At 53.5% G+C, this 24,885-nt stretch overlaps 1 protein-coding gene across 1 annotated transcript in view; it reads right to left on the bottom strand.

Annotated features, from left to right (window-relative positions):
* Positions 1-4,836: 4,836 nt before the first annotated feature.
* Positions 4,837-24,885, bottom strand: part of srpk3 (SRSF protein kinase 3) — a 57,049-nt gene continuing 37,000 nt past the window's right edge. Inside the window, exons 8-16 of the mRNA XM_059958498.1 lie at positions 24,652-24,817; positions 24,333-24,358; positions 18,012-18,255; positions 16,215-16,505; positions 15,862-15,962; positions 12,744-12,851; positions 11,512-11,581; positions 11,176-11,268; positions 4,837-6,305 (exon numbers count right to left, since the gene is read on the bottom strand). Coding sequence (XP_059814481.1) covers positions 6,121-6,305; positions 11,176-11,268; positions 11,512-11,581; positions 12,744-12,851; positions 15,862-15,962; positions 16,215-16,505; positions 18,012-18,255; positions 24,333-24,358; positions 24,652-24,817 — 1,284 coding nt within the window. The 3' untranslated portion in view covers positions 4,837-6,120. The remainder of the gene's footprint in view (positions 6,306-11,175; positions 11,269-11,511; positions 11,582-12,743; positions 12,852-15,861; positions 15,963-16,214; positions 16,506-18,011; positions 18,256-24,332; positions 24,359-24,651; positions 24,818-24,885) is intronic.

The raw sequence follows: 24,885 nt of genomic DNA on the forward strand, positions 1-24,885 counted from the left end.
TGATGTGGAGGAAGCTTTATTTTGTGTCTGACCCCGGGAGTGTGTGATGGGACAGTGTGGAGGGAGATTCACTCTGTGTCTGACCCCGGGAGTGTGTGATGGGATGATGTGGAGGGAGCTTCACTCTATGTCTGCCCCAGGAATATGTGTGCAGAGGGAGCTTCACTGTGATTTTTTTCTGAAGGAAGGTGAAGGAGGAACTGCAGAAAGAGTTAGACAATAGAAATAGGTGCAGGAGTAGACCATTCGGCCCTTCGAGCCTGCACCACCATTTTGAGATCATGGCTGATCAACTACTGTCAATACCCGGTTCCTGCCTTGTCCCCACATCCCTTGATTCCCCTATCCATAAGATATCTATCTAGCTTCTTGAAAGCATCCAGAGAATTGGCCTCCACTACCTTCCGAGGCAGTGCATTCCAGACCCCCACAACTCTCTGGGAGAAGTTTTTCCTTAACTCTGTCCTAAATGACTTACCCCTTATTCTCAAACCATGCCCTCTGGTACTGGACTCTCCCAGCATCTGGAACATATTTCCTGCCTCTATCTTCTCCAATCCCTTAATAATCTTATATGTTTCAATCAGATCCCCTCTCAATCTCCTTATTTCCAGCGTGTACAAGCCCAGTCTCTCTAACCTCTCTGCGTAAGACAGTCCAGACATCCCAGGAATTAACATTGTGAATCTACGCTGCACTTCCTCTACAGCCAGGATGTCTTTCCTTAACCCTGGAGACCAAAACTGTACACAATACTCCAGGTGTGGTCTCACCAGGGCTCTGTACAAATGCAAGAGGATTTCCTCGCTCTTGTACTCAATTCCCTTTGTAATAAAGGCCAACATTCCATTAGCCTTCTTCACTGCCTGCTGCACTTGCTCATTCACCTTCAGTAACTGATGAACAAGGACTCCTAGATCTTTGTACTTCTCCCTTACCTAACTCTACACCATTCAGATAATAATCTGCCTTCCTGTTCTTACATCCAAAGTGGATAACCTCACACTTATTCACATTAAACGTCACCTGCCAAGTATCTGCCCACTCACCCAGCCTATCCAAGTCACCCTGAATTCTCCCAACATTCTCATCACATGTCACACTGCCACCCAGCTTAGTATCATCAGCAAATTTGGAACTGGGCAGGACCAGGACATCGGTCCCCAGTACAAAGCTGGCATTCTAGAGTTGTGATGAGCCGAGCCTGTGGTTTGCACCAATTTGCTGCCACTGTTCACGGTCGGGTTTCCTGATTTAATGTTGATCCTATTGTAGTGTCCCAAACATTCAGAATTTGTATTTACAGAGTTAATGTATTCTTTTAAATGAAGGAAAAGTATTTCCTCTCGAGTTCTTATCTAAATCCAGAAAAATGCAAAGTGATTCATGTTGGAAGGTAACATTTTTAAGGCAGAGTACTGTACTAGTCTAATCAGGATGAGGTTTCGGGATACTTGGAGACTAATGATAAAATAAGTCAAAGTCAGCATCGTTTCTGTAAAGGGAAATCTTGCTTGACAAATCTGTTCGAGTTCTTTAAGGAAGTAACAAAGCAGGGTGACAAAGGAGAGGCAGTGGATGTCATTTACTTGGATTTTCAGAAGGCATTTGATAAGGTGCCGCACACAAGGCTGCTTAATACAAAATTCTACGGTGTTACAGGAGAGATACTGACATGGAGAGAGCAATGGCTGACAGGCAGGAGTGAGTGGGAATAAAGGGGCCTTTTCTGGTTGGCTGCCGGTGACTAGTGGTGTTCCTCAGGGGTCAGTACTGGGATCGCTGCTATTCACATTGTTTGTCAATGAATTGGATAATGGAATTGATGGCTTTGTGGCAAAGTTTGTTGATGATAGGTGGAGGGGTAGGTAGTGCTGAAGAAGCAATGTGATTGCAGCAGCACCTAGATGAATTAGAAGAATGGGTAAAAACAGTAGAAGATGGAATCATGTTGGGAAATAAAAGATAATGCATTTTGGTAAAAGGAAAAATAATGAATAATAGATTATAATCTAAGTGGGGAGAAAATTCAAACATCAGAGGTGCAAACCGACTTAGGAGTCCTTGTGCAAAACTCCCATAAGGTTAATTTACAGATTGAGTCTGTGGTAAAGAAAGCAAATGCAATGTTGGCATTTATTTCAAGGGGAATGGAATATAAAAGCAAGGAGATAATGCTGTGGGTTTATACGACACTAGTCAGGCTGCCTTGGGGTATTGTCAAAGAGTTTTGGGCCCCATTGAGCAGAAAGGAAGAATTGTCACTGGACAGAGTCCAGAGGAGGTTCATGAAAATCATTCCTGGAATGAAGGGGTTAACATAAGAGGAGGATTTGGCAGCTTCAAGCCTGTACTCAATAGAATTTAGAAGAACACGTGGGGATCTCATTGAAACCTACCAGATGTTTAGACAGGGTGGATGTGGAGAGGATGTTTCCTATGGTTGGGCGGGGGGGGGAAAGAGTATCCAGAACTAGAGGGCACAGCCTCAAAATTGAGGGGCATCTTTATAGAACAGAGGTAAGGAGTAATTTTTTTATAGCCACAGTAGTGAATCTGTGCAATGCTCTGCCAGAGGCCAAGTCCGTGGATATATTTAAGATGGAAGTTGTTAGTTTCCTTATCGGTCAGGTCATCAAAGGATATGGCGAAAAGGCAGGTGCATGAAGAGAGGATTCCAGGATCAGCCATGATGGAATGGCAGAAGTAACTCGACAGGCCAAATGGCCTAATTCTGCTCCTATGTCTTATGGACAATGGCAGATTCTTAGCAGATGAATAGAGAAATCCTGGGGTACGTGCCCTCAATGATGCTGGAGTGTTTACAAAGCTATATGGTGTGTTGGCCATCATTGTGTTGGCGAGCCACAAGATAACGTTCCAGTTCTATAGACTCTGGTTAGACCACATCTGGAGTAGTGCGTTTTGTTCTGGTCACCTCGTTATAGAACGATCTGGAAGCTTCAGAGAGGGTGCAGAGATTTACCAGGAGATTGCCTGGATTAAACAGCTTGTCTTATAAGGTTTGGTTAATCAGGCTAGGGTTTTTCTCTTTGGAGAGGAGGATGAGAGGTGAATTGATAGAGGTGTACAGATGATAAGAGGGATAGATCAAGTGGCCAACCAGACTTTTTCCCAGGGTGGAAATGGCTAATAGGAGGGGACAGAATTTTAAGGTGATTGGAGGAAAGAATGGAGTGGAGTAGATGGCAGAAGTTGGGCACTGGTAGAGGCACACATCAGGGAAATTTATGAGACTCTTAGAATAGGCACATGGATGACAGGAAAGTGGAAGGTTATGTGGGAGGGAAGGGTTGGATTAATCTTAGAATTGGTTAAAGGGTTGGCACAACTTTGTGGGCTGAAGGGCCTGTATTGTGTTGTAGAATTCTCTGCTTCAGACAGCACTTACAGAGACAGTACGTCAGGAAAGTAAAAGTACTCCCTCTCACCATACTTACTCTGAAGTCATTTGTTGCAAGTTTATCTGTTCACCAGAGACAGGTCTAACCCTTATTATTATTGTGGGATCTTTGAATTTCTGTTGTTCAGTGAGCTGCCCAGGGTCAGTAACCACAGGCAGGGAACCATGTCTCTTTGACAAAATGCGGCAGCGTCCACAGTGGTGTAAAGGGTTTCGTCGACTGCTCACTCCCCTCCGTAGCTACAGCCTGGCCTGCTGAGCTCTCTCTGTGTGTTGTAGTCAGCGGTGGGGAAACTGACTGATGGGAATACTGCTGCACATTGAGGGTGGGGGCTTGGGGCAACACGATTGTGCATCACTGTAACAAACTTGGTTGAATTCCTGCTGCTGTCTGTAAGGAGATTGTACATTCTCCGCTTGACTGTCTGTAGTAAAGAAGGCAAATGCAATGTCGGCATTTATTTCAAGGGAACAGAATATAAAAGGAAGGAGTCTTTATAAGTCAGGCCACACTTGGAGACTGTCAATGGTTTTAGGCCCCATATCTCAGAAAGGACATGCTGTCGTTGGAGGGAGTCAGAGGTTCATGAGGATGATTCTGGGAATGAAGGGGTTAACACATCAAGAGCATTTGGCAGCTTTCAGCCGGTACTCACTGGAATTTAGGAGAATGCAAGAGAATCTCATTGAAACCTACCAAATGTTAGAAGGGCTCAATAGGGTGGATGTGGAGAGGCGTTTCCTATGGTGGGGGTTATCCAGAACTAAAGAACACAGCCTCAAAGTTGCTGGGCGACCTTCTCCAAGAGGTTAGGAGGAATTTTTTATCGCCAGAGAGTAGTAAATTTGTGGAATTCTCTGCCACAGACCGTGGTGGAGGCCAAGTCCGTGGGTGTATTTAAGGTGCAAATTGATCGTTTCTTGATCGGTCAGGGCATCAACAGATATGGCGAGAAGGCAGGTGTACAGAATTGAGTGGGATCCGGGATTAGCCATGATGGAATGGCCTAATTCTGCTCCTATGTCTTATGGTCTTACAACCCCGACGGTTTCCTCCTGCATTCCAAAGACAGGGTTAGCAGGTTGTGGGCACTTGCAGGCTGCCCCAGCACACCCTCGGACTGCGTGCGCTTGTTCATACCAATGATGCATTTCACTGTCTGTACATGTGACAAATTGAAGTTCCCCTTTACTCGTTTGACTCTCTCTCGCTGATGTCCACTCCGCACTGGTCACTGTGTCCAGCCATGGCCCAGCTCCCGCTGCCTGTGGCTCTGGGCTGTTCTGCTGAAGACGATGTGATCTGTAGCTTAGGGAGGGTGTGGGGCGGAAAGTCACGGTGGAGCAGCAGAAGATGCCCGGGGTTCTCCAATCTCCACTGAGCCAAGTCTGACTCAACACACAGACCTCGCTAGGAGTTGATTAATAATTTAATGAAAGTTCAGTGAAAAGAAAATATCATACAATGAGTTAGACGGGCTGCCAGTCCCGGTGAGAGGTACATGCGATGTGGAAACTCTTCATCCTGCTCAGGGTAGACTCCTGCCACCCCCACAGGGTCAGTGCACTGGGACACCACAGTCAGGTACGGAGGGGGCCCTGAATTCTCCCCTCCCCTGTCTGAGTCATCACACCGACTCTAGGCTGCATTGCAAGTCACAGCCCTCTCACCCTGCAGGGTTAGAGCACCGGGACATTGTAGTCAGGTGGGGAGGGGGAAGGACAGACCGCTACCCTCCCCACCCTCCCTGTTATCAGACCACTGGACAGCCAATGGCTGGGAGTCCTGGTGGGAAACTGTCCTCCCACTGGAGTGGATTAAGTCAGGGCTCCTCTTGGAAAAGTGCTCCCGCTCTCTGGGTACCAGGGTCAGGATCAGAACAAAGGGTGCTGGGGGAAGTTGAGGGCTATGAGCTGGGGTTCCCAGTGCTCTCCCTCTGTCTCAGTCCAGGGTATGGCTGGTTCAGGAGCTGAGCTGGGGTTCCCACAGGACAGTGTTCTCCCTCCGCCTCAGTTTGGTGTAGGGGTTGTTCAAGAGCTGAGCTGGGGTTCCCACAGGGCAGTGTTCTCCCTCCGCCTCAGTTTGGTGTAGGGGTTGTTCAAGAGCTGAGCTGGGGTTCCCACAGGGCAGTGCTCGCTCTCTTGGTATGCCAGCCGGGTCAGGAGCTGAACTGCCTGAGACACTTGAGCTCTGGGGTTCCCGTAGGGCCAGTGGTCTCCCTCTGTCTGGGTTTGGTGTAGGGGTTGTTCAGGAGCTGAGCTGGGGTTCCAGTGGGGCCAGTGGTCCCTCTGTCTGGGTTTGGTGTAGGGGTTGTTCAGGAGCTGAGCTGGGGTTCCCGTAGGGCCAGTGGTCTCCCTCTGTCTGGGTTTGGTGTAGGGGTTGTTCAGGAGCTGAGCTGGGGTTCCCGTAGTGCCAGTGGTCTCCCTCTGTCTGGAGCTGAGCTGGGGTTCCAGTGGGGGCAGTGGTCTCCCTCTCTCTCTTGCCCTGCAGTACCCTGGCCAGTTCCGGAGTTGAGCTGAGATCCCTGGGACATTCCCTCCAGGCCAGTGGGGCGGGGTACCCGTTTCAGACTGAGTTCCTCTCTCTCAGCCTGTGTGCAGGAGCTGAGCCAGGCACGTTGGAGACATTCAAAGTTAGGGGTTCCTGTGGGTCAGTGCTCTCTCTCTCTCAGCCCGGGGCATCCCAGCCACTCTGGTCAGGAACTGAGCCAGGGGTGCCGGAGGCAGTCGAGGGCGCTGGCCCGGTGCTCGGGTACATACTCCAGCATGGGCAGCAGGAACTGAGTGAACTGAGCGGCTAACTCCAGTGGCCAGTCATACTTCTCCACCAGAACCTCGTACAGTGGCCAAGGCTTCAGCTGCTTAATATGGCGCAGGTCCCCTAGAGAGGACGAGAGGAGCAAAGAGGGACAGGGTTGAGGGAGGGAGGAAGTGTGGGTGAGGAGGGCAAAAATAAACAAGAAAACCAGTTAGAACAAAATTATTCTTCTGCATTTTGTGAAACTCCCTCCACACAATCCCATCACACACTCCCAGATTCAAACACAGAGTAAATCTCCCTCCACACCGTCACATCATACACTCCCGGGGTCAGACACAGAGTGAATCTCCCTCCACACTGTCCCATCCCACACTCCCGGGGTCAGACACAGAGTGAATCTCCCTCCCCACCGTCCCATCACACACTCCCGGGGTCTGACACAGAGTGAATCTCCCTCCACACTGTCCCATCCCACACTCCCAGGGTCAGACACAGAGTGAATCTCCCTCCACACCGTCCCATCACACACTCCCAGGGTCAGACACAGAGTGAATCTCCCTCCACACTGTCCCATCCCACACTCCCATGAGTTTCAGCATTCACACCCATGTTATCCCTTGATTTCTCTATCATCCAGATGCCTATCTACAAGTTTCTTAATTGCCCTAATGTATCAGTCTCTTTCATCATCCTGGGCAGGGTGCTCCACACATCGAACACTTTAAAAAAAAAACCTACTTGACATACTCCCTGTACTTTCCTCTAATCATCTTAAAGTTATGCTAATTGGTAGGGTTGGTAAATCTCAACACAGTTTCTTAAGCCTCCGCCTCGAGCCCTCCAGTGCCAGTGTGAATTATTTCTGGCTTTCTCTGTACAGTGCTCCAGATGCAGACTCACCAACAATGAAAATCTGGGATTCAAACTTCAACTCTCCCACTCCATCCGATGAAGAGCAGCGTCACTACCTGGTCTAACCGATACCATCTGTAGGAGACTACATACCCTATCCCTCAGCCTCCACCCTGCATATCCTTGCTCCTTTAACTCAGCACACCTTGAACTTGTCTTAGTCACAGAACCCTACAGCAGAGAAACAGGCCCGTTGGCTCATCATTTGTCCCTCATGCACCCTCTTTATCTCCCCATTACCTATCAAAATTTCCCTCTAATGTTGCAACAAAAGTCATGTCAACCACTTCCGCTGGCAGCTCATTCCACTCTCATGTCCCTTAAACATTTCACCTTTCACCCTTAACCCATGACCTCTAGTTGCTGTCTCTCTCAACCTCAGTGGAAAATGCCTGCTTGTATTGACTCCACCTATACCCCTCATAATTTTGTAAATCTCTCAACTCATTGCGTGGCCTGCTATGCAGCAGACCCAGAGCCTGCAGATAACAAACCTCGCTGTTCACTAAACAACCAAATTTGTTTTCAGAAAGACAGGAATGAGTGAGGCTGGGATCAGTAGTGGGCAAGTTATTCAAAGGGACCAGATATGCAAGTATTTGGGTAGGCAGGGACTGATTAGAGAGAGCCGACATGGCACCGTGCGTAGTGTCTAGCCAATCTTACAATCTCCAGGAAGTTACCAAGTGGATGTTGTCTACATGGACTTTGACAAGGAAGTTGGTCAAGAAGACTGGAAGGTTATGGGTGAAGTGTTTAAGGAAGTGGTTCCTAGTCTTTGTTAATGCCACGGACCCCTGCCATCAGTGGAGACCAGGTTGAGAACCCCTGGTTTACTCAGCCAGTGTCTAACAACCTGCATCAGAAGTGGTGGCTGTGGGTTTGATTGCAATGCTTAAGAGAAGTTCGGATAAGTACACAGTTGGGCGGGGCACAGGGGGCTCTGGGTCAGTTTGGCACAGACAGGATGGGCTGAATGGCCAGTTTCTGTGCTGGACTGTTTGGTGTGAGCCACAAAGTTGTGGGTGCACCAGAGGGCGACTCCTCTTAGCTCATCAGTTAAAATCTAATTTCCTTTCACAGCTGCTGCATCCTGCGTCTCCGATCGACCACAGCACTTCTACACAACGGCATGTTCCTGTTCTTGGAGCTTGCCGATCAGCTGCGTTTTGGCATGCCCATGTTCAGCCTTTGGGTGCCTTTGGGAGCCTTTGGGACCTATGGGCACGGATTCTCACCGCTGTCGTATACAGGGGTCAGAACACTGAAGACGGCAAGAGTGCCTGTCGGAGGGTTGGCACTCGGTAATCGAGTCAGGGAACTTGAAATAAGAAAAGCAACTCTTCAGACAGACAGTAACATTGAAATAGCGGCCGTTGTCTCCCGTGCTGTGGAAAGAGGTCTATCTTCTTCTCCCTAATAAGTAGGATGTCAAAATGTTGGAGTGAACAGTTAGTTTTTGACGGGCTGCATGGTCTCTCTTTTGGGAGCTTTGCTGGCAAGGTAGGTGATGTTTTATGCTGGAAGTGGGGGGGAGGGAGGGTTGATGCTGCTTGTGCGTGGGAACGGGCTGTGGGGTTCTGATTATTTTTCTGTCATTCATTCTTTTTTCCTTCTGTTTCAAGGATATATATTGTATATTTCAGTTTGTATATTGTATATATTCTCTGATATTAAATTGACTAACCATGCAACCTACATTTTTGTCAGAGGGCCAGTGGCACACTACTGGTCACAGGCCTCCATCCAGTCTGAAACATAGAAAGCCTACAGCACAATACAGGCCCTTCGGCCCACAATGCTGTGCCGAACATGTCCTTACCTTAGAAATTACCTAGGCTTACCCATAGTCCTCTATTTTTCTAAGCTGCATGTACCTATCCAGGGGTCTCTTAAAAGACCCTGTCGTATCTGCCTCCACCACCATCACCGGCAGCCCATTCCACACACTCACCAGTCGCTGTGTAAAAAATTTACCCATGAGGGTACCTCTGTACCTACTTCCAAGCACCTTAAAACTGCGTCCACTCGTGCCAGCCACTTCAGCCCTGGGGAAAAAACCTCCGACTATCCACACAATCAATGCCTCTCATCATCTTCTACACCTCTATCAGGTCACCTCTCATCCTCCATCGCTCCAAGGAGAAAAGGCTGAGTTCACTCACCCTATTCTTATAAGGCATGCTCCCCAATCCAGGTAACATCCTTGTAAATCTCCTCCGCATTCTTTCTTAGTATCTACATCCTTCTTGTAGTGAGGTGACCAGAACTGAGCACAGTACTCCAAGTGGGATCTGACCAGGGTCCTGTATAGCTATAACATTACTTCTTGGCTCCTGAACTCAATCCCACAGTTGATGAAGGCTAATACACTGCATGCCTTCTTAACCACACAGTTAAGCTGCACAGCAGCTTTGAGTGTCCTATTGACTCGGACCCCAAGATCCCTCCGATTGTCCACACTGCCAAGAGTCTTACCATTACTACTATATTCTGCCATCATATTTGACCTACCAAAATGAAGCACCTCACACTGATCTGGGTTGAACTCCATCTGCCACTTCTCAGCCCAGTTTTGCATCCTACCAAAGTCCTGTTGTAACCTCTGACAGCCCTCCACACTATCCACAACACCCCCAACCTTTATATCATCAGCAAATTTACTAACCCATCCCACCACTTCCTCATCCAGGTCATTTATAAAAAATCACAACGAGAAGGGGTCCCAGAACAGACCCCTGAGGCACACCACTGGTCACTGACCTCCATACAGAATATGACCCGTCTACAACCACTCTTTGCCTTCTGTGAGCAAGCCAATTCTGGATCCAAAAAGCAATGTTCCCTTGGATCCTTTCTCAATAAGCCTTGTATGGGGTACCTTGTCAAATGCCTTGCTGAAATCCATATACACTACTTCTACTGCTCTAGCTTCATCAATGTGCTTAGTCACATCCTCAAAAAATTCAATCAGGTTCGTAAGGCATGACCTGCCTTTGACAAAGCCATGCTGACTATTCCTAATCCCATTATGCCTCTCCAAATGTTCATAAATCCTGCCTCTCAGGAGCTTTTCCATCAACTTACTAACCACTGAAGGAAGACTCACCGGTCTATAATTTCCTGGGCTATCTCTACTCCCTTTCTTGAATAAAGGAACAACATTCACAACCCTCCAATCCTCTGACACCTCTCCCATCCCCATTGATGACGCAAAGATCATTGCCAGAGACTCCCTCGCCTCCCACAGTAGCCTGGGGTACATCCCATCCAGTCCCAGACTTATCCAACTTGATGATTTCCAAAAGCTCCAGCACATCCTCTTTCTTAATGTCTATATGCACAAGCTTTTCAATCTGCTGTAAGTCATTTCTACAATCACCAATATTCTTTTTAGTAGTGAATACTGAAGCAAAGTATTCATTAAGTACCTCTTCTATCTCCTCCGGTTCCATACACACTTTCCCACTGTCACACTCGATTGGTCCTATTCTCACACGTCTTATCCTCTTGCTCTTCACATACTTGTAGAATGCCTTGGGGTTTTCTTTAATCCAAGGCCTTCTCATGGCCCCTTCTGGCTCTCCTAATTTCATTCTTAAGCTCCTTCCTGCTAGCCTTATTTAAGGCAGAGATTGATTGGTACCTGAGTAGCCAGGGCATCAAGGGTTATGGTGAGAAGGTGGGGGAGTGAGACTAAATGGGAGAACGGATCAGCTCACGATAAAATGGCAGAGCAGACTCGATGGGCTGAAAGGCCAACTTCTGCTCCTTTGTCTTATGGTCTTATAATCTTCTTGAACACAGTTCCCCAACTAACGAAGGCCAATACAGAGTACACCTTCTTAATTACTTGCTCAGCAACTTTGGGGATCTATGGACGTGGACCCCAAAATCTCCCTGTTCCCCCACAGTGCTAAGAGTTCTGATGCCTTTTCAAAGTGCCGCTTCCTAGCCCACCTCTGCATCCTGTCAATGTCCCACTGAACGCAATCCGCAGCGCCACCAACCTTCGTGCCACCTGCATACTTCAGTGTCCGAGTGCAAGATTGACAGTGCACACAGTGCCACGACTTACCCCTGCGATTGAAGAATTCCCGGGAATATCGTCCGGATAACGCAAACTGTACTGGGATGTTGCCCAGCAACTCGATCATATGAGCGATGTGGTCTATAAAAGGGAGCACACATCAATCCAGTGGATCCAGCTAGACTGCCTGGCAAGACACAGCGACAGGCCTCACAACGCACAGGGAGACACCCCCGTCCCTCCCACAGCGTGCCACTCCCTCCTGTCCACCCCTCCCACACTGCAGTGCTGCCTCACCTTCTCTACAAAGTCCACCCCCAGGAGAGCAAACCCACTGCCCCTGAATCCCAGCACAACAGGACGCGAACAAAATTCGTCACCAACCTTCGTCACGAGTGTAATCTTCTCCCGAGTGCGGCTCAAACAGATAATCGCCTGTCAGCAGCTCGAAGGCCTGGGTGGGGACAAACACAGTCAGACACAGCTTCCCACTGAAAGAACTCCACCCTCCATACAGACCAGCGGTGGAGAGAGAGGGCCTCACTGCAGGAGGGGCACTGAAGGGACAGCACTAGGCTGTGGGAGGGAAGGTGAGTAGAGAGCGTCACACTCCAGGAGGGGCGATGAGGAGGGAGCATCACACTGCGGGGGGGGGGGGGGGGTGGCGGTGAGAAGGGAGCTTCGCACTGCGGGAGGGACAGTGAGGAGGGAGCATCACACTGTGGGGGGGGGGTGGCGGTGAGAACGGAGCTTCGCACTCTGGGAGGGATAGTGAGGAGGGAGCGTCACACTGTAGGAGGTGCGGTGAAGAGGGAACGTCACACTGTGGGGGGGGGGTGAAGAGGGAGCGTCACACTGTAGGAGGTGCGGTGAAGAGGGAAAGTAACACTGTGGGGGTGGTGGTGAGGAGGGAGCTTCGCACTGCGGGAGGGACGGTGAGGAGGGAGCGTCACACTCCAGGAGGGGCGATGAGGAGGGAGCATCACACTGTAGGAGGGGCGTTGAGGAGGGAGCATCACACTGCGGGGGGGTGGTGAGGAGTGAGCGTCACACTGTGGGGTGGTGGTGAAGAGGGAGCATCACACTGCGGGGGGGTGAGGAGGGAGCGTCACACTGTGGGGTGGTGGTGAAGAGGGAGCGTCACACTGTGGGGGTGGTGGTGAAGAGGGAACGTCACACTGTGGGGGGTGGTGGTGAGGAGGGAGCATCACACTGTGGGGGCGGTGAAGAGGGAACGTCACACTGTGGGGGGTGGTGGTGAGGAGGGAGCGTCACACTGTGGGGGGCAGTGAAGAGGGAACGTCACACTGCAGGAGGGAAGGTGTGGAGGGAGCATCATACTGCGGGGGGGGCGGTGAAGAGGGAACGTCACACTGCAGGAGGGAAGTTGGGGAGGGAGCATCATACTGCGGGGGGGGCGGTGAAGAGGGAACGTCACACTGCAGGAGGGAAGTTGGGGAGGGAACGTCACACTCCAGGAGGGGCAGTGAGGTGGGTGTGCCGTGCTGTGGAGGAGGGAGCACTGTATTGAAAGATGGGCAGGACCTGATTACAAGCCCCAGACTGTAAGAAATTGTTGCTGAGTCCCCACTCCCCACGATGTAGGCATCACCTACCATACAGGCCGTGCTCCATATATCAGCGGGCGGCCCGTACCCAGCCCCTAGCAACACCTCCAGCGACCGGTACTGTCGTGTTTGCACGTCCTCTGTAAAGTGTTTGTACTGTGGGGAGAGCAAACAGGTCAGAGTGGCTGCTTCAGGTGCACCCCATCCCTCACACCCCCAACACTCACCATCCTTGCTCCCCACCCCTCTCAAACCCCACCCACACCATCACAGTCCCATCCCTCACACCCCCAACACTCACCATCCTTGCTCCCCACCCCTCACAAACCCCACCCTCACCATCACAGTCCCATTCCTCACAGCCCCAACACTCACCATCCTTGCTCCCCACCCCTCTCAAACCCCACCCTCACCATCACAGTCCCACCCCTCACACCCCAACACTCACCATCCTTGCTCCCCACCCCTCTCAAACCCCACCCTCACCATCACAATCCCATCCCTCACAGCCCCACCATCCTTGCTCCCCACCCCTCTCAAACCCCACCCTCACCATCACAGTCCCATCCCTCACAGCCCCAACACTCACCATCCTTGCTCCCCACCCCTCTCAAACCCCACCCTCACCATCACAGTCCCATCCCTCACACCCCCAACACTCACCATCCTTGCTCCCCACCCCTCGCACCCCTCAAACCCCACCCTCACACCCACACCATCACAATCCCATCCCTCACAGCCCCACCATCCTTGCTCCCCACCCCTCTCAAACCCCACCCACACCATCACAGTCCCATCCCTCACAGCCCCAACACTCACCATCCTTGCTCCCCACCCCTCTCCAACCCCACCCTCACCATCACAGTCCCATCCCTCACAGCCCCAACACTCACCATCCTTGCTCCCCACCCCTCTCCAACCCCACCCTCACCATCACAGTCCCACCCCTCACACCCCAACACTCACCATCCTTGCTCCCCACCCCTCGCACCCCTCAAACCCCACCCTCACACCCCCAACACTCACCATCCTTGCTCCCCACCCCTCTCAAACCCCACCCTCACCATCACAGTCCCATCCCTCACAGCCCCAACACTCACCATCCTTGCTCCCCACCCCTCTCAAACCCCACCCTCACCATCACAGTCCCATCCCTCACACCCCCAACACTCACCATCCTTGCTCCCCACCCCTCGCACCCCTCAAACCCCACCCTCACACCCACACCATCACAATCCCATCCCTCACAGCCCCACCATCCTTGCTCCCCACCCCTCTCAAACCCCACCCACACCATCACAGTCCCATCCCTCACAGCCCCAACACTCACCATCCTTGCTCCCCACCCCTCTCCAACCCCACCCTCACCATCACAGTCCCATCCCTCACAGCCCCAACACTCACCATCCTTGCTCCCCACCCCTCTCAAACCCCACCCTCACCATCACAGTCCCATCCCTCACAGCCCCAACACTCACCATCCTTGCTCCCCACCCCTCTCCAACCCCACCCTCACCATCACAGTCCCACCCCTCACACCCCAACACTCACCATCCTTGCTCCCCACCCCTCGCACCCCTCAAACCCCACCCTCACACCCCCAACACTCACCATCCTTGCTCCCCACCCCTCGCACCCCTCAAACCCCACCCTCACACCCACACCATCACAATCCCATCCCTCACAGCCCCACCATCCTTGCTCCCCACCCCTCTCAAACCCCACCCACACCATCACAGTCCCATCCCTCACAGCCCCAACACTCACCATCCTTGCTCCCCACCCCTCTCCAACCCCACCCTCACCATCACAGTCCCATCCCTCACAGCCCCAACACTCACCATCCTTGCTCCCCACCCCTCTCCAACCCCACCCTCACCATCACAGTCCCATCCCTCACAGCCCCAACACTCACCATCCTTGCTCCCCACCCCTCTCCAACCCCACCCTCACCATCACAGTCCCATCCCTCACAGCCCCAACACTCACCATCCTTGCCCCCCACCCCTCTCCAACCCCACCCTCACCATCACAGTCCCACCCCTCACACCCCAACACTCACCATCCTTGCTCCCCACCCCTCGCACCCCTCAAATCCCACCCTCACACCCCCAACACTCACCATCCTTGCTCCCCACCCCTCTCAAACCCCACCCTCACCATCACAGTCCCATCCCTCACACCCCAACACTCACCATCCTTGCTCCCCACCCCTCGCACCCCTCAAACCCCACCCTCACACCCCCAACACTCACCATCCTTGCTCCCCACCCCTCTCAAACCCCACCCTCACCATCACAGTCCCATCCCTCACACCCCAACACTCACCATCCTTGCTCCCCACCCCTCTCAAACCCCACCCTCACACCCCCAACACTCACCATCCTTGCTCCCCACCCCTCACACCCCTCTCAAACCCCACCCTCACCATCACAGTCCCATCCCTCACACCCCCAACACTCACCATCCTTGCTCCCCACCCCTCTCAAACCCCACCCTCACCATCACAGTCCCATCCCTCACACCCCCAACACTCACCATCCTTGCCCCCCACCCCTCTCCAACCCCACCCTCACCATCACAGTCCCACCCCTCACAGCCCCAACACTCACCATCCTTGCTCCCCACCCCTCTCAAACCCCACCCTCACCATCACAGTCCCACCCCTCACACCCCAACACTCACCATCCTTGCTCCCCACCCCTCGCACCCCTCAAACCCCACCCTCACACCCACACCATCACAATCCCACCCCACACACCCCCAACACTCACCATCCTTGCTCCCCACCCCTCGCACCCCTCTCCAACCCCACCCTCACACCCCCAACACTCACCATCCTTGCTCCCCACCCCTCGCACCCCTCTCCAACCCCACCCTCACACCCCCAACACTCACCATCCTTGCTCCCCACCCCTCTCAAACCCCACCCTCGCACCCACACCATCACAATCCCACCCCTAACACTCACTATCCTTGCACCCCAACCCCTCACACCTCCATCCCTTCAATCCTACCCTCGCAGCCCTACCAACACTCAACATCCTCGCCCCCACCCTCATACCCACACCATCACACTCCCAACCCCCACACACCATCCTCATCCTCAACCCCCTACCTCGCACCCCACCTCTCAGCCCATCATTACACCCCACCCAACACTCACCACCCAACAGGCATTTCCCAGGTCGGCAATCTTCACCCGGATGTTGCCTGCGTTCCGAGGGTCCAGCGGGTTCGTTAGGAAGTCCGAGGCACTGAACGAGTCTGAGGTGGTGGTGCATGGGAGGAGTCCAGGAGATCTGTTAGCAGCCTGTACCAACCCTCCCACAAACTGCTCAGCCCCAACATCGGTCCACCCCACCTCATACTAGCCCCTGCCCCTCGTTCCCACCCCTCTCGGCCTCCAACTCCAGACTACTCTCACTCCTTCTTGCCCTCCAACTATTCCCCATCCTGAAACTCATCTTCCGATTCCTACCCCTCCTTCCCACTCTCCCCCACCAGCTGTCAGCTCACCTGGGTGGTGGTCCCCCATGGGGGATCCAGGGGTGGCTCTGGTCCGGCCGCTGGACGAGCCGGAGAACGTGGAGCTGGACTGTGTGGAGAGCAGGGAGCTGGAGAAGCCCGACACCTCCGAGTCGGGGCTCAGGAAGCGGCCGGCGCTCACGTACCCGTTACACACCTCGGAGCCGGGGGACGAGGGGATCTGAGGGCTGAGGATTCCCCTGGGGAGATCACGCTCACACCCGTCGGCGCCCAGCGGCTCTTTCGCCACCTCCGGACTACTGGGTGGGAGCTTCCCCGTTCCTGAGGGGACAGAGAGGTGAAAGGTCAGAGCTGGAGTTTTCAGTGAACAGTACAGGCCCCTCCCTCGGTACAAGGAGTTGTGCCGACCTTTTAGCCTTCCCTCCTACGTAGCTCTGCATTTTTCTATCATCCACTCTCAAACGTCCCTGAGGCAGTTCCACACTGAACAACTGCTGGTGTCAAACTGTACCAGCCTCTGCCATTCTTCCGGCTTCAGCAACCGCACAGAGAGAGGGAGCCGCCTGCTCTGCATATCCTTCTGTCCTGGCTTGAGCATCACATTGACAGCCAGGTTGCAATATCCGCGACCTCAACCCTTCCGTGGTATTGAGTTCCACGCATCCACCACTCACTGTGTGAAAAAGCTGCCTCTGGCATCCCCCCTATACGTCCATCAAATCACCTTCAAATGTTATCGCCTGCTATAAGCCGCTCCCACACAGTGGCTGTCCACTTTTATCATCTTGTATACCTCTATCAAGTCACCTCTCACCCTCCTCAACTTCAAAGTGATAGTTTCCCTCTCTAATCCTAAATTTATTATTGGAGTATGAATACTACATACGACCTCCAAATGTGTCTCCTTACAGGCAGCCACAAAACAAAGAACCCCTTGTGAAAGACCTGACGTACAGAAAAGCCAGCAAGTAACATTCAGAGCTGAAAATGAGTCCACAGTTGAAGCCAGTCATCACTGCAGCCGGCCCACAGCCTCAGTTCAGAAGTGAGACGACTAAACCTTGCAGGAGTGAGCCTGCCCCTTTCGTCCAGCTGCCACACCCTGACCTTTTCAAGCAGCCAGCCATCAGCTCTTTCCTCGCCCTGGGATCCGGTCCCACCATTTCGATGCCCATTTGGGCTCGGGCCCAGACATCCATCTCGCACCTTCGAGACTTCAGCCCACACTGCTCAGCTCCCAAAGGGAAGTTACATGATTACTGTGATCGTTTCCGAGAAAAAGGATGATTAATTTATCCCTTCGCTTGCACTAACACCATCTTAAACTGAAATACAGGCAACATCCTAGTAAATCTCCTTTGCACATCCTACAATGAGGCAAATATATTACACGCTGTCTCTTTTGCTTCTATACTGTTGCCCCTTTGCCATGAGGCATCAGTACAGCTCAAGAGTTTTCTGTAAGGACGTACTTATTGTTATTGGAAACGGCCACAGCGGTGCTCTGTAAGGAGTCTGTAAATCCTCCCATGAACTAGGGTAATTAGGCTCGGGTTAAATCGGAGTTTGCTGAGCAGCAACCATCCCACGTTGCACAAATCTCAACAAATAAAAATATCAGGTCTCCCTTTAGAATAAAATGTCTTCTTTGGTTTCAACCAATCCCATGTTCTCCGAATTCCTCCCAGAAACCCCAATCGCTGCAGTTGTCCCTGCTAAAGAGTCTGGGAGGGACGGGAAGAAGGGAGGGAGGAGGGTGGCGCAGGAAGATCAGGACTGGAGGGGGGGGGGGGAACTCCCTTGCTCGCTCAGGGAGTGCGCACGTACCCAGTGGCGGCTCCTCGCTCCCTGGGGGCTGGTCGGGAGACTCGGCAGCGGTCTGAGCGTGGAGTCGCGAGTTGGGTAACCCCGGGAAGAGGCCGTGGAGCCGGAGGTGAGTGAGGCCGACAGAGGCCGCCTCCTCGAGCTGCTCGACGTGCTGGAGGTGCAGCAGCCGCTCCTCCAGCAACTGCCGTTGTCTCTTCTGTTTCTTCCGCAGTTTCTTCTTTCGGTTCTTTGACACCCTGCCTGCCTGTGGGGGGTGAAAGGCTTTTAACGGTGGCCGGTTATGTCCTCCCCCAATACCAAGACCCTCACCTTCCTCCCTCCCCTTTGACACCCTGCCTGCCTGTGGGGGGTGAAAGGCTTTTAACGGTGGCCGGTTATGTCCTCCCCCAATACCAAGACCCTCACCTTCCTCCCTCCCCTTTGACACCCTGCCTGCCTGAGGGGGTGAAAGGCTTTTAACGGTGGCCGGTTATGTCCTCCCCCAATACCAAGACCCTCACCTTCCTCCCTCCCCTTTGATGCCCTGCCTGCCTGAGGGGGTACTGGGGGGGGGGGGGGGAAGGTTGTGTTAATTCCACCCAAGTAACTCTCCTCCCCTCTGCAACCACCTCCTGTGCTTCAACACCCTGCAACCCTGTGGGTGAAGGGCAGGGGGTGGGAAAGGTGGTGGGGGGGTATTGTATTCTCTCTTCCCCGACAGAGACCCTCACCACCCCCAATCCTTCGACAGCCTGCCTGCCTGTGAGTGTAGAGAGGGGGTATGGGGATGTAAATGCTGGGCCAAAGTCCTCAGCCACACCTCTTCAACATTAGAACCTTTCCCCTTCTGACGCTGGGACCCCCTCCCCACACCAGCACCATCTCCTCCCCACCCTCTGGGCGAACTCCAGGTACAGAGAACATGTCCAGTGACTATCCTGAACAGTACAACACAGGAACAGGCCTTTCAGCCCTACAGACTGTGCTAGCAACTCAACCAATCCTTTGTGCGTACAGCATCTACCGCTCTATTCTCTGCTTGTTTACGTGGCAAACATCCTTGTAAGCACCTCCATCCTATCTGCCACCATCACTGTCCACACACCACTTGCCCCGCACATCCCCATTAAACTTACCCCTCTCACCCTGAAGCCATTTCCTATACTCTGGGGGAAAGACACCATCTATGCTGTTTGCAATATTTTATCAGATCTCCCCTTAGTCTGTTCCGTGTGCTGCCCCAGGGAAATCCACTGGGAGGGGGGGGAAAGGAGAGCGGAGAAGTGGGGAGAGCGGGTGAACGGCAGAGAGGGATGAAGGGGGAGGGGGAGTGGTTAAGAGGGGGTGAAGGGGAGGAGGGAGTGAAGATGGAAGGACAGAATAGGAAGGGGCAATGGGGAGGGGGTTGGAGGGGAGAAGGGGGATGGGGCGTGAGGGGGAAGGGCAAAGGGGAGGGGAGAATAGGAGGGGGCGATGGGGAGAGGTTAAGAGCGGAGGGGGTGGAGGGGGCTGGGGTGGAGGGGGCTGGGGAGAAGAGGTTGAAGGGGGAAGAGGGGGCATGGGAGCGAAGGGGGAGGGGTTTAAGAGGAGAGGGAGGTGGGGAGGTGTGAAGGGGCAAAGGGTGGTGAAAAGAGGGGAGGGGGCATGATGGGGAGCGGGGCGCAAAGGGGGAGGGGAGAGGGAGAAGGGGAGGGGTTGAGGGGAGGGAGTTGGGGGGAGGGGGAAAGTAGCAACGGGGAGCGGGCAAAGGGAGTGTGAAGGGGAGAAGTGAGATGGGATGAATGAGCGGGGAGGGGTCGCAAAGGGTGGGGGAAATGGGGCGGCGGGTGAAGGGGACAGAAGGTGATGGTGTCAGGGGGTGAAGGAATGGTGAATGCAGGGGTTGGGGGCATGGGGAGAAGGGGTGAGGAGGTGAAGGGAGGGGCGTAAGGGGGAGGGAGGATAGGAAAAGGGGGAGGGGGAGAGGGAAGCATACTTGTTTTGTGCGCTAGCACAGAATATCCTGTTGGTTGTTTACTCATGTTTCAATGTACTTCTCAATCTGAGTGAGTGCGACTGAATCCAAGGATTTGCTGCTCATCTGGCTACAAACCTCACACTTGTCCAGGTTCAACTCCACCTGACATTCCCTGCCCAAAACTGCAACTGAATACATCCTCACGATTCACGACTCCGCTGACTTCTCTGTTGACGACTAACATTCCCACTCAGATCATTTATAGTCACAACCAAGCCCAATTGCTGTATGTTGGCCCACAGACCACTCTCTCTGGACCCACTTCTCCTTCTCTGGCTCATTCCAATACTGGGGAGAATCACAACCACCTCTCACCCCCCTCAATGGCAAACACCAGCAAGGACAGCGGGTCAGAACTCTTTCGCAACCACACCCCCACGCACAGGAGCAGGAGGGGTTCACAGAAATGAAGGGGGAAGAAAGGGGTTACAGAGACATGGAAGGGTGCAAGGGGGATCACAGAGTCAGAGAGGGGTGTGAGGGGTTTCACAGAGACAGGGAGGGGTGTAAAAGAGGGAGGGGTATTACAGAGATGGGGACACTTGTAGGGGTGGAAGGTTGTGAGGGGTGGGAGTAACAGATGGGGAAGAGTGTAGGGAATGGAGGTGTCACAGAGATGGGAGAGGTGTAGGGGAAGGATGGGGAGAGGTGTAGGGGAAGGATGGGGATACAGAGATGGGAGAGGTGTAGGGGAGGGATGGGGATACAGAGATGGGGAGAGGTGTAGGGGAAGGATGGGGATACAGAGATGAGAGAGGTGTAGGGGAAGGATGGGGATACAGAGATGGGGAGAGGTGTAGGGGAAGGATGGGGATACAGAGATGGGAGAGGTGTAGGGGAAGGATGGGGATACAGAAATGGGAGAGGTGTAGGGGAAGGATGGGGAGAGGTGTAGGGGAAGGATGGGGATACAGAGATGAGAGAGGTGTAGGGGAATGATGGGGATACAGAGATGGGAGAGGTGTAGGGGAAGGATGGGGAGAGGTGTAGGGGAAGGATGGGGATACAGAGATGAGAGAGGTGTAGGGGAAGGATGGGGATACAGAGATGGGGAGAGGTGTAGGGGAAGGATGGGGATACAGAGATGGGGAGAGGTGAAGGGGAAGGATGGGGATACAGAGATGGGGAGAGGTGTAGGGGAAGGATGGGGATACAGAGATGGGGAAAGGTGTAGGGGAAGGATGGGGATACAGAGATGGGGAGAGGTGTAGGGGAAGGATGGGGATACAGAGATGGGAGAGGTGTAGGGGAAAGATGGGGATACAGAGATGGGAGAGGTGTAGGGGAAGGATGGGGATACAGAGATGGGAGAGGTGTAGGGGAAGGATGGGGATACAGAGATGAGGTGAGGTATAGGGGAAGGATGGGGATATAGAGATGGGAGAGGTGTAGGGGAAGGATGGGGATACAGAGATGGGAGAGGTGTAGGGGAAGGATGGGGAGAGGTGTAGGGGAAGGATGGGGATACAGAGATGGGGTGAGGTATAGGGGAAGGATGTGGATACAGAGATGGGGAGAGGTGTAGGGGAAGGATGGGGATACAGAGATGGGAGAGGTGTAGGGGAAGGATGGGGATACAGAGATGGGAGAGGTGTAGGGGAAGGATGGGGATACAGAGATGGGGTGAGGTGTAGGGGAAGGATGGGGATACAGAGATGGGAGAGGTGTAGGGGAAGGATGGGGATACAGAGATGGGAGAGGTGTAGGGGAAGGATGGGGATACAGAGATGGGAGAGGTGTAGGGGAAGGATGGGGATACAGGGGGTGAGGTGTAGGGGAAGGATGGGGATACAGGGGGTGAGGTGTAGGGGAAGGATGGGGATACAGAGATGGGAGAGGTGTAGGGGAAGGATGGGGATACAGAGATGGGAGAAGTGTAGGGGAAGGATGGGGATACAGAGATGGGGAGAGGTGTAGGGGAAGGATGGGGATACAGAGATGGGGAGAGGTGTAGGGGAAGGATGGGGATACAGAGATGGGGAGAGGTGAAGGGGAAGGATGGGGATACAGAGATGGGGAGAGGTGTAGGGGAAGGATGGGGATACAGAGATGGGGAGAGGTGTAGGGGAAGGATGGGGATACAGAGATGGGAGAGGTGAAGGGGAAGGATGGGGATACAGAGATGGGGAGAGGTGTAGGGGAAGGATGGGGATACAGAGATGGGGAGAGGTGTAGGGGAAGGATGGGGATACAGAGATGGGAGAGGTGTAGGGGAGGGATGGGGATAGAGAGATGGGGAGAGGTGTAGGGGAAGGATGGGGATACAGAGATGGGGAGAGGTGTAGGGGAGGGATGGGGATACAGGGGGTGAGGTGTAGGGGAAGGATGGGGATACAGAGATGGGAGAGGTGTAGGGGAAGGATGGGGATACAGAGATGGGAGAGGTGTAGGGGAAGGATGGGGATACAGAGATGGGAGAAGTGTAGGGGAAGGATGGGGATACAGAGATGGGGAGAGGTGTAGGGGAAGGATGGGGATACAGAGATGGGGAGAGGTGAAGGGGAAGGATGGGGATACAGAGATGGGAGAGGTGTAGGGGAAGGATGGGGATAGAGATGGGAGAGGTGAAGGGGAAGGATGGGGATACAGAGATGGGGAGAGGTGTAGGGGAAGGATGGGGATACAGAGATGGGGTGAGGTATAGGGGAAGGATGGGGATACAGAGATGGGAGAGGTGTAGGGGAAGGATGGGGATACAGAGATGGGGAGAGGTGTAGGGGAATGATGGGGATACAGAGATGGGGAGAGGTGTACGGGAAGGATGGGGATACAGAGATGGGGTGAGGTATAGGGGAAGGATGGGGATACAGAGATGGGGAGAGGTGTAGGGAAAGGATGGGGAATCAGAGATGGGGTGAGGTATAGGGGAAGGATGCGGATACAGAGATGGGAGAGGTGTAGGGGAAGGATGGGGATACAGAGATGGGGAGAGGTGTAGGGGAAGGATGGGGATACAGAGATGGGAGAGGTGTAGGGGAAGGATGGGGATACAGAAATGGGGAGAGGTGTAGGGGAAGGATGGGGATACAGAGATGGGGAGAGGTGTAGGGGAAGGATGGGGATACAGAGATGGGGTGAGGTGTAGGGGAAGGATGGGGATACAGAGATGAGAGAGGTGTAGGGGAAGGATGGGGATACAGAGATGAGAGAGGTGTAGGGGAAGGATGGGGATACAGAGATGGGGAGAGGTGTAGGGGAAGGATGGGGATACAGAGATGGGAGAGGTGTAGGGGAAGGATGGGGATACAGAAATGGGGAGAGGTGTAGGGGAAGGATGGGGATACAGAGATGGGAGAGGTGTAGGGGAAGGATGGGGATACAGAGATGGGGTGAGGTATAGGGGAAGGATGGGGATACAGAGATGGGAGAGGTGTAGGGGAAGGATGGAGATACAGAGATGGGAGAGGTGTAGGGGAAGGATGGGGATACAGAGATGGGGAGAGGTGTAGGGGAAGGATGGGGATACAGAGATGGGGAGAGGTGTAGGGGAAGGTTGGGGATACAGAGATGGGGAGAGGTGTAGGGGAAGGTTGGGGATACAGAGATGGGGAGAGGTGTAGGGGAAGGATGGGGATACAGAGATGGGAGAGGTGTAGGGGAAGGATGGGGATACAGAGATGGGGAGAGGTGTAGGGGAAGGATGGGGATACAGAGATGGGAGAGGTGTAGGGGAAGGTTGGGGATACAGAGATGGGGAGAGGTGTAGGGGAAGGATGGGGATACAGAGATGGGGAGAGGTGTAGGGGAAGGTTGGGGATACAGAGATGGGGAGAGGTGTAGGGGAAGGATGGGGATACAGAGATGGGAGAGGTGTAGGGGAAGGATGGGGATACAGAGATGGGAGAGGTGTAGGGGAAGGATGGGGATACAGAGATGGGGAGAGGTATAGGGGAAGGATGGGGATACAGAGATGGGAGAGGTGTAGGGGAAGGATGGGGATACAGAGATGGGGAGAGGTGTAGGGGAAGGATGGGGATACAGAGTTGGGAGAGGTGTAGGGGAAGGATGGGGATACAGAGATGGGGAGAGGTGTAGGGGAAGGATGGGGATACAGAGATGGGGAGAGGTGTAGGGGAAGGATGGGGATACAGAGATGGGAGAGGTGTAGGGGAAGGATGGGGATACAGAGATGGGAGAGGTGTAGGGGAAGGATGGGGATACAGAGATGGGGAGAGGTATAGGGGAAGGATGGGGATACAGAAATGGGGAGAGGTGTAGGGGAAGGATGGGGATACCGTGACGTAGAGGGGTGTACGGGCCAGAGGTGGGTCACAGAATTGGGAACGGACAAAGGTGCCTTCACTCTGTACCCCAGAATCACTCACCTGAACCTCTTGTGGAGCTGTGCTGACTGGAAGAGAGGAGCAAAGAGATGGTTAAAAGACAAGGTGACGAAGATTGTGTCGGGCAGCAGGCAGTGTCTTGGATCTGCAGACAACTGTTTCTGACTGGGAGGGTCTCGGGGATAACTGCTCAGTCCCCCTTCCCCCTCAGACACCAGCGACCAAAATAAAAATGGGGTGCAGGATGCATGGTGAGAGAGCTGCCACGGAGTGGATGGGCAAACAACAGCAAAGCCAGAGGGGAAGGCAGGAGGGAGGCCCTCCTCCCAAGGCAGGCATCCCAATGACGGAGCGACCTTACCTGAGGAGCCTGAGGGTGGGGGGGCTCCAGCCTGCTGCCACAGAGTGGCCTCGGCAGCCAGGTGCCTGACATAGACCTCGTCCACAGCCAGCAGGATGTTCTCAGGCTTGATATCAGTATGGATGATCTTACACTTGGTGTGGAGGTAGTGTAGTCCCTGCAGCACCTGGGCATGGGCAGAGGGGGCTGTTAGAAGGCAGTGGTATTTTTGTACAACCCCCCCACCCAACGGAG

Source organism: Hypanus sabinus, unplaced genomic scaffold (assembly GCF_030144855.1).
Source record: "Hypanus sabinus isolate sHypSab1 unplaced genomic scaffold, sHypSab1.hap1 scaffold_1065, whole genome shotgun sequence".
NCBI classification, from domain to species: domain Eukaryota; kingdom Metazoa; phylum Chordata; class Chondrichthyes; order Myliobatiformes; family Dasyatidae; genus Hypanus; species Hypanus sabinus.